Source organism: Lolium perenne, chromosome 2 (assembly GCF_019359855.2).
Source record: "Lolium perenne isolate Kyuss_39 chromosome 2, Kyuss_2.0, whole genome shotgun sequence".
NCBI lineage: Eukaryota > Viridiplantae > Streptophyta > Magnoliopsida > Poales > Poaceae > Lolium > Lolium perenne.
This window is the reverse complement of record NC_067245.2, coordinates 57418461-57428681: the sequence shown is the minus strand read 5'-3', so window position 1 is coordinate 57428681 and position 10221 is coordinate 57418461. Positions and strand designations below refer to the sequence as shown.

At 50.5% G+C, this 10221-nt stretch overlaps 1 protein-coding gene across 1 annotated transcript; it reads left to right on the top strand.

The window, feature by feature from the left end:
- The first annotated feature begins 5279 nt into the window (after positions 1–5279).
- LOC127322854 (acidic leucine-rich nuclear phosphoprotein 32-related protein 1) lies at positions 5280–8718 on the top strand. Its single transcript, XM_051351259.1, has 2 exons — positions 5280–6539; positions 8172–8718. Exons 1-2 carry the CDS (start codon positions 5364–5366, stop codon positions 8442–8444), a joined length of 1449 nt encoding a protein of 482 aa, XP_051207219.1. The 5' UTR covers positions 5280–5363; the 3' UTR covers positions 8445–8718.
- Positions 8719–10221: the final 1503 nt, after the last annotated feature.

Here is a 10221-nt window from a genome sequence, read left to right as displayed (position 1 = left end):
GGCCTATTTTCACATGAAGCTTCCAGAAGACCGAAGGAGTCACGAAGTGGGGCCACGGGGCGCCGCCACACTAGGGCGGCGCGGCCCAAGGGGGGCCCGCGCGGCCCTAGCGTGTGGGGCCCCCGTGATGCCTCTTGACCTGCCCTTCCGCCTACAAATAGTCTTCGTCGCGAAACCCCCAGTACCGAGAGCCACGATACGGAAAACCTTCCAGAGACGCCGCCGCCGCCAATCCCATCTTGGGGGATTCAGGAGATCGCCTCCGGCACCCTGCCAGAGAGGGGAATCATCTCCCGGAGGACTCTTCACCGCCATGGTCGCCTCCGGAGTGATGAGTGAGTAGTTCACCCCTGGACTATGGGTCCATAGCAGTAGCTAGATGGTCGTCTTCTCCTCATTATGCTTCATTGTCGGGTCTTGTGAGCTGCCTAACATGATCAAGATCATCTATCTGTAATGCTATATGTTGTGTTTGTTGGGATCCGATAGATAGAGAATACTATGTTATGTTGATTATCAATCTATTACCTATGTGTTGTTTATGATCTTGCATGCTCTCCGTTATTAGTAGAGGCCCTGGCCAAGTTTTTACTCTTAACTCCAAGAGGGAGTATTTATGCTCGATAGTGGGTTCATGCCTCCATTAAATGCAGGACGGTGACGAGAAAGTTCTAAGGTTGTGGATGTCTTTGTTGCCACTAGGGATAAAACATCGATGCTATGTCCGAGGATGTAGTTATTGATTACATTACGCACCATACTTAATGCAATTGTCTGTTGTTTTCAACTTAATCTTGGAAGGGGTTCGGATGATAACTTTGAAGGTGGACTTTTTAGGCATAGATGCATCTTTGGATAGCGGTCTATGTACTTTGTCGTAATGCCCAATTAAATCTCACAATACTCATCATATCATGTATGTGCATGGTCATGCCCTCTCTATTTGTCAATTGCCCAACTGTAATTTGTTCACCCAACATGCTATTTATCTTATGGGAGAGACACCTCTAGTGAACTGTGGATCCCGGTCCATTCTTTTACATCGAATACAATCTACTGCAATACTTGTTCTACTGTTCTCTGCAAACAATCATCATCCACACTATACATCTAATCCTTTGTTAGAGCAAGCCGGTGAGATTGACAACCTCACTGTTTCGTTGGGGCAAAGTACTATGGTTGTGTTGTGCAGGTTCCACGTTGGCGCCGGAATCCCTGGTGTTGCGCCGCACTACATCTCGCCGCCATCAACCTTCAACGTGCTTCTTGACTCCTACTGGTTCGATAAACCTTGGTTTCTAACTGAGGGAAACTTACCTGGTGTTTTCTGCTGTTTTTGGTTCTAGAAAGGCTGTTCGGGCAATATTCTCGGAATTCGACGAAACGAAGATCAAACATCATAATTCACCGAGACGGACCAGGACACCGAAGGGGAGTCAGAGAGGAGGCTTGGGGCCCCCAGACAACAGGGCCGCGCGGGCTCCACCCTGGCCGCGCCGGCCTATGGGGAGGAGGCCCCAGGCGCCCTCCTGCGCCGCCTCTTCGCCTATATAAGCCCTTTCGATCTAAAAACGCGACACCAATTGACGAAACTCCAAAAAGACTCCAGGGGCGCCGCCGCCATCGCGAAACTCCAATTCGGGGGACAGAAGTCTCTGTTCCGGCACCCTGCCGGGACGGGGAAGTGCCCCCGGAAGCCATCTCCATCGACGCCACCGCCTCCATCATGCTCCATGAGTAGTTCCCCCATGGACTACGGGTTCTAGCAGTAGCTAGTTGGTACTCTCTATCCCATGTAATTCAATACAATGATCTCATGAGCTGCCTTACATGATTGAGATTCATCTGATGTAATCGGTGTTGTGTTTGTTGGGATCCGATGGATGATACATTATGATTAGTCTATCTATAAAGTTTGTGAAGTTATTGTTGCTGCAATCTTGTTATGCTTAATGCTTGTCACTAGGGCCCGAGTGGCATGATCTTAGATTTAAGCTCTATACTTATTGCTTAGATTGTATCTACAAGTTGTATGCACATGTCTATGTCCGGAACCAAAGGCCCCAAAGTGACAGAAATTGGGACAACTGGTGTTTTCTATTATTGGAGAGTTACCACTAGTGTAGATCGCTGGGAACCCCGGTCCATCTCTCATCATCATATACTCGTTCTATATTTCATTGGAAGTAGTATCAACTATTTTCTGGTGCCATCGCCTCTGTGTTATTGCTACTCACTTTGTATTCTTGTTACTATTGCTCTCATATTCTGCTTTGCTTTCACATCACCCACATTACTAGTGCTTTTCAGTGCGGTGAATTGACAACTCAGTTGTTAAGGCTTATAAGTATTCTTTACCTCCCCTTGTGTCGAATCAATAAATTTGGGTTTTACTTCCCTCGAAGACTGTTGCGATCCCCTATACTTGTGGATTATCAAGGACGTAGCAAGCGCCTTGATGCCTGGAACCACAACCCCAACTTGGCTTCGGTCGATCACAGTATAATTGACCCTTTGCACCAATGAAAGGCAATCAGAGTGGACCACCACCCTATTGAAACCCTCGTATCCAGCAAGGGAAAAAGCGCGACGGAGAGCCCAGGCTTCAGCATTCCCCTCTGTGGTTTCGGATCACGACGCCAATTCCCATGCGGCGAGAAGTAGAAAAAAGAGCTGCATCAACATTAATATGGACCATACCATCAGGTTGCGGAGACCAAAGGCGTACAAAGGTCTTAGCCTCACGCCTTAGGATGATTTTGGTTGTCAAAAAGAGCTTGTGAAATTCAAGGTTTTGTAGAGGTCCCAACTCGTGCCCGAATTAGGGATGGCACCCACAGGGTATGGGTACGGTAGAGCCATCTCATACTCGTACTCGTCATCTTCAATATTACCCGTCACTTGTATTCATGCACATCAACGGTATAAGTTTTTCCCATACCCATCGCCCGGCAAGAAAAAATGGGTACCCGTGGGTAAAAAGATCCGCGCTTACAACACATCAAATTAATCAAAAAATATTACATGCCATGAAATGATCCTAAATAAGGGTAGACACAACACCACGTGCATAATTGTGAGTCAAAAATTGTGAAGTTTAGCCTAGCAAGTGAAGACGTGATTAGGGGAAAATGAAGAGCGTCCCCCAAAGTGCACCAAAGCGCCCCAAAGGGATTTGAGACGTGCCGGACAAAATTTCGTTCGCAGCCGCACGCTCCAGCCCTTTCCATCCTGCGCGGCCCAATACGGTGTCCGGCGCCCCGAATCCGTCCCCGCTCCACAGGGGACGCTCCGGGCACGCCGGACACAACGAGAAGCGAGGCAAGGAGACGCGGGCCCGATGCATCAGCGACTCACAAACGGACGCTCAACCACCGCCTACCTAGTAGCGGTGCAGTTGCCGGGAAGGGGAACCGTCACAGTGGCAACCGCGTCGATTGACGCGCGAACTGTCAGAAAGGAGCGCGAACTCCGCGGAAGATCAACCGCTGCTTTGTTCGATACATGCGCCGCCATTGATCCGTGCTCAATAAGACCCATACATATGCGCTTTCTGATCTACAACCAGCCGACGCCATTCATATCTCCTATCCTCTCTCACAATGCGTGACCTCCATCTGCCATCGGGCACCGACAGCGAGGGGAAGCCATCGGGATGACGCCATTGGTGGAACAGAGTTGCAACGCCTTGCAGCGATGGTTCCTCGCCACCGGACAACGAGGAGGAATGGGAGGCCGACGACGAGGAGGAGGAAGAGGCTGAGGAGACGGCGTCGACAAGGGCCCGGGCGAAGGCGGAGGCGAATGCGAAGGCGCAACCGGCGAGCACCGTCGATGACGAGGGGGACACAAGTTCCTCCGACGCGTCAAACGACACAGGCTCTTCGGAAGAGGTGACGAGGCAGGAAGCGCCACCGTGACGACGACGAGGCGGGGCCATCAAAGAAGTAGTTTTTTTTTTTCAAATTTTTTATATGTAATCTGTTTATGTTTTTTCGAAGTTTTTATATGCAATTTCTTTATGTTGCACCGCTTTGAAAATTAGTACAACGTTATTTCTTCACCGTACCTGTAATTTTTTTCTATCTATTAAAATAAAAATACATTATTTTAAAGTTTTGGGGACGCGGCTGGGGAGGTGGTCCCCCAAACGTAGCACGAAGGAAACACGTCCCCCAAACGCTCGATTTGGCACGTTTGGGGGCTGTTTTGGGGGACGCGGCTGAAGATGCTCTAAGTACTTTAGAATAGTACAACGACCTATTTATCAAATTTACATGGTTACGTGGGTACGAATTCTACGTTTCCATACTCGTATGCGCCCTACCCAATAGATATGATATTTTCTCATTTACAAACATATAAATAATATTTTGTTTCATACCCGTATTTCTATTAGATTTTACGTGACAGGTACGAGGTGATGGGTACCCATTGACATCCTAGCCCGAATTTGCACGAAGTGTGGAGAGCGTGTAAAAAAACATGCTCAAACTTTTGGGTGCTTATGAGAGTTGCTCCCATTTATTGGCCACTGTTGGCGCCTTTTTATATTCAAGATTTATATTCAGTTTTTTAAAAGAAGAGATATCTAGGTACCGAGTACAACCCAAAACCGCGAGCAACTCCTTTGAAGTTCTGGAGCAGCACGATATCCCGGACCTTCAGGTTGCGAACGGTAGTCCAAGGAAAACCCGAGTCCAAATCAAACGCGTGCCATCACGCCGAGCCGCCTCTGGCCCCACTGCCAGTCTGCCACGTCTTCTTCAACGGGGCAAAAGTAGGCACCACGAAACCAAGACGCCAACCCCCACCGATCAGACGCTCTACACCGCCACATCTCAATCGAACGGCCCGTACCATCCAACAGGAAACACAACTACACCCTCCCCACTTCCATGCCGGACCCACAGATCTGTCCCCACCATGTCAGATACGTACCCACCAAAAACAAGGGTAGACACACGGCACCGCGTGCATAATTAACCAACAGTATCTCGCCCTTCAGAGAAAAAGATTTCGCAAAACCGAGCCGAGAAAAAGATGCTCTCGGCATCCACCAGCGCAATACGCCCCCGCTCCTCTCAGAGGAAGCACAACCCCCTAGGATCCCGCCACGTCAGCGATCCGCGCCATCAGATCCGAGCGCTCCCATTGGCTGCCTCCCCAAGCCCCGTCCCGTCGTCCCTGCACCAAGTCCACAGCGCGGCCCGTGAACCGCCCCCTTCTTCCTCCCGTGGCCAAGTAAACCACCCCATCGCCCCTTCCCCGTATAAATCACTGTATTTCAAATAGCCTTCGCAACCAAACGCCGTGGAATTTTTTATTTATTTAGCCGATTTTCAGAAGACGAGAGGAGCGAGATGGATGAGGCGTGGGAGCGGGCGGTGGAGGCGGCGCTGGACACCGGCGACGAGGGGAGCTCCTCGCCGCCGCGGAGCCTGACCCTGGACGGCGCCGTCAAGTGCATGCACGGCCGGCTGCCGGCGCCGGCGATACTGGAGCGGCACCAGAGCCTGGAGCACCTCTCGATCGCCGGCGTCGGGGTCGCCTCGCTCGCGGGCTTCCCCCGCCTGCGCAACCTCGCGCGCCTCACGCTCTCCGACAACCGGATCGCCGGCGGGCTCGAGCACCTCGTCGAGGCCGGCCTCGCCTCCCTCCGCGACCTCGACCTCAGCAACAACCGCATCCAGGACGTCGACGATCTGGCGCCGCTCGCGCGCCTCCGCCTCGTCTCGCTCGACCTCTACGAGTGCCCCGTCACGCGCGTCAAGGACTACAGATCCAGGGTCTTCGGCCTCATCCGCACGCTCAAGTACCTCGACAAGATGGACGCCGACGAGAACGAGCGCCCCGAGTCGGACGACGACGACGACGACGCGGACGGCGACGGCGACGGCGAGGAAGACGACGACGATGAGGACGACGACGACGAGGACCCCGGGAGCGGCGAGGTGGCCAACGGGGGCGTCTCGCACTCCCGGGGCCGCGCGGCCGCGCACCCGGTGGAGGTGAACGGGGTGATCGATGTCGACGAGGACGAGAGCGACGCAGATGAGGTCGTGCCGAACGGAGGAGCCGAGCACCACCACCAGGCGAACGGGTTCCGGATGGCGGCCGTTGGGGGAGCCCCTGATGAGGAAGATGAAGATGTGGAGGATGAGGAGGAGGACGACGATGAGTATCTGGAGGAGGAGGATTTGGGGGAGGAGATCGATGAGGAGGGTGAAGATGATGCTGTTGTTGAGGTGCATGATGTGCCCAGCAGTGATGATGAGGAGGATGACATCGATGAGGATGATGACGATGATGAAGAGGAGGTTGAGGATGATGGTGAGGAGGCTGTACCAGAGAGCAGCGGGAGGGTTGCTATGGCGGTGGGGGCTGTTGGTGAAGAGATTGATGGGCATGAGCAAGGTGAAGGCGAAGATGATGATGAGGATGGTGAGATTGGAGAGGAAGATGAGGAAAGATTGGAGGATAATAGGGGGGTTTATGAGGAGGGGAACGAAGATGATGATGATGACGCAGATGATGAGGTATAAAACGCCGATTTCCCTCTAGCCTTTGAAGTACTTTACTACATGATATCGCAATTTTGTGTTTTCAATAAATCAAGTCTTGGCTTGCTGACTGTTTTTTCATTTTGTTGACCAAGTTTACTGTTGGCACCCCTACACTGTTGCAGGTTGCATGAAGTGTGACTAAGTTCTCTTGGCTTAAGGATATTTATTACTAGTTCATGCATTACTTATGTGTTTGTTTGTTCAGTCTCCTGTTTATTTGTGCTACATATGATTGTTGTGCATGCCAGAGTAGAGGTTATATTTTAGATCCTCAACTCCTAATCTCCTATTTTGTATGGTAGACAAACACTGGGTAAAAAGTACCCCAAAATATATCCACGGTAATCTTGCTAATATGGAGATTTTGAAGACTTCTGTGCTCCATGATAATCATTGAACATGTTTGGTAAAATATCTGCTGACTTTTCTAGTAGTTATCTGTTACTGATTGTATTATTTGTTGCCGATGCATTTCTTTGGGGGTGTGAAAGCTCTGTTTGCACCTTTAAAACGATAGTATTTGAGTTAGAAGCCTGAGCAGATTGGTTTATGTTGGTGAAGAAAACTGTATGTTTAGTTTCTTCTGTTTTCCACTCTAGGAGTCCTCACACAGGTTTGTTAAATTTAGTCACTTTCTTGTGCTTGACTATGTCTATATAAGCAGGAATTACTGAAGCTTTATATATATCTGTTATACATGGAGTTCCTTATTTTCGTAACATTTTACCATTCCTAGCTCCATCTTGCAGTAATTCCTAGCTTCATTAGTATAATTTTTCTATTTTTGAGCTACTGGTGTAACAGCCTATACATATTTTGATAAGATGGCCATCTTAAGGAATTCATCATATTTGTGTTGTTTGCAAATTTTCCATGAAAATGAGCTTAGTAATGGAATATATCTTGCTAGGTAGTACTGCCTCTCTCCCTAAGTGTAAGGTGTTTTCAAGGGCGGCTAAAATAGCCTACCAAAACGTCTTATAACTAGGGACCGATGTAACAGCCTCTACATATGTGGATAAGATGACTATTTTCAGGAATTCGTCACATTTTTTTTGTTCGCAAATTTTCAATGAAAATGAGATTCAGTAATATATCTTGCTAGGCAGCAGTTTTTTTGGTTAGTTTATTTGTATGAAGTTGTGTGCTCTATCTTGTCTTGCATTCGGTACACTTGGGTTCTGTGTTCACCACTCAAATCACATAATGCAGTCTTGTTCAGATATATAACTCAACATGCTGTTCTTATTTTTTCTTTTTGTTCATCTTTTGTTCTGGTCATCTTGTTCATTTGTTTACTGGTGAAGTGATTTTGTACGCTTTAAGTTGGATTATCTTTACCATGTCTAACTTTATAAAGCATTCTAGGGCTTCGCTTTAATGCTGTTTTTTCTTTTAATTTATATGTTATGCATGATGTTTTCTCCATGCTTCCATTCCTGGTTGCAGTTTCTTATGGGGCATCTCATTTGAGTGTTTTAGCATTTACATTTAGGTTTTGTGTTGTTATAGCCTAGTGCTCATTTACCCTAGTCAGCTGAAACATCAGGAAGTTGAAAACACAATTCCAATATGACAATTTATGCCCTTTTCGCATTTCTGCAGGATGAAGACACGGAATATCTTGTTCAACCGATTGTGCCACCTCAACCTGCCATGGCCGTCGGAAGTCCAGAGGACTTTGATGTGGCTGACCCTGATGATGTCGATGAAGACAGAGACGAGGTCGATGATGACGATGAGGAGGCCACCACAGACCTGCCCTCATCGTCGCAGGGCACCAAGAGGAAGAGAGACGATGACCCATCCGGCAGCGGCAGCGGCAGCGATGACGAGGATGACGACGTCGAGGACCCCCGGCCATTCAAGCACCACTGATGAAGGAACCAGTGTACATGGATCCCCTCCCTCACCCCTTCTTCCCAGGTAGAAACAAGTAATCAGGAGCAGCAGCAGCAGCAAGACAGAAATATGGTGGGTTTCCCCCCTGTTTTTCCTAGCCGTTTTTTTCTTGTAAAGACTCGTAGGTTTGGAGGGCTTGACCCTTGTTTTTAAACAGCAGATTTTAGGAGGGAAAATGGAACCCGGCTTTCCCTCTTGCCTGCACCCTTGCTGAGTTTTCCCTCCATAATTCAAATGGTAGTTTACAACACCCCTGGGGAGTTTCCCTCGTTGATTCAAATTCCTGTTAACGTTGGCAGTATAGGGCTACACATTGTCAGTTTTCCCTCCAGGAGAAAGCCCGGGAGATGGCCCCTTTGAAATGCCTGCACCTAGTAGCCGTTGCCTCTGTTTGAAAGTTTATACTTTTGCCCTGGTTGGCTTCTTACTGATGAACGGCCGGAAGGCGGCCCCGTGCTGCTTGGGCGCTATATGCTTTGAGATAGGTGAAATGGCTGTGGTTGCAGCGATGGGCGAGGTGCCCCTCTTTGCCCTGATAGGCAACTGGGCTCTGGAGTAATTTAGCAATTTTTGGGTTCAGACTTCAGAGTTCAGAGGCAATGCCTTGTGCTGCCGCTGTCCTGTGTCTACGGTGGTGCTCCGGGCCGGTCTACCGCGAGGGCAGCGGTTCCGTCGCACTGGCAGGTGGGTCCGAGGCCCCGTCCGGCTTTGCGCTTTCGCCTTCCGGAGACGTGATTTTCGTTGGAGTGGAAAGAGGTTGTGGTGGGTGGGCGAGAACGAGACATCGGAGGGTACAGCTGCATCCATCCTTTTCGCTTTTTTGGCAAGTTGCGAGATCCCAGCAGCGCAAGTGGGGCGGTGGTAACATGACCGGGTGGTGGCGCGATGGCCTGGCGCACCGTGGCGTGGCGTGCGGAGAGCTGTCGGTGAGCGGCTCGAGGAGCAGGCGAGATTCCGGTTGATTTGGGTGGGGATGCCTTCCCTTGGATGCTTCCCGTTTCTAGGGCGACCCTCCTCCTCTCTTTTGGGCTGGCGTGCTTTTACGGTCCTGCCCCTGCCTTGAGTGCTCTCTGGCCCGTACGTCCGAATTGAATATCCGGCTCCCCGGGTTTGACGCGTCTCTGCGCTGAAATTTAAGATGGGAAGAGAATACTGACACGCCTCTCTTTGGTACTACTAGTACGTGTGTCCAGTGCTTGGTCCCGCATGTCAGTCGCGCACGGTGCGTGTTGGCTAGTTTTTCATCGCTGCGCCGCCGCCAGGCGAGGCCGGGCGTACCGGGGCAGGTGATAACTAAAGCAAACTTTCAGCTCTGAACTCCACGGATTACGCAAGATAATTAACTCGGTGGATTACACAAAAATAATTGCGAGCACTCTTTTTACTTGGGCCGGTTTGCCTTGCCCCGCGGAGCGTCACGTGGACCGGGTCCATACTACGTTCCGCGGCTGCGTCCTGTGGCTCGCCGTGCCGTGCGGATAGGCTCGTCTGACCATGTGGTCCGTGTCCACAGATCCCTGCGCGCAACGGTTCGCGATAAGGAAGGAGAGGAGAGGACAGGCAGGCGAGCACGCGATGCCCGTGTGGGCTGGACTCGTGGTGGGGAAGGGGAAATATCCAACGGCATGGATGGAAGACGAAGAGGAAAGCGGTAGCCTAGCGGGCCCTGCGCGTTTACGTGGACCGAACGTACAGGGTGCAGCTCCACAGTGCGGTGCGGGCAAGGTGGAGGTGGTTGGAGCGTGGAGAAGGG

Bases quoted from the DNA above. Each gene is read 5' to 3' on its own strand.
- LOC127322854 (XM_051351259.1), top strand. From the start codon at position 5,364: ATGGATGAGGCGTGGGAGCGGGCGGTGGAGGCGGCGCTGGACACCGGC. The intron at 6,540-8,171 runs GTATAAAACGCC...GCATTTCTGCAG, and splicing joins ATGATGACGCAGATGATGAG to GATGAAGACACGGAATATCT.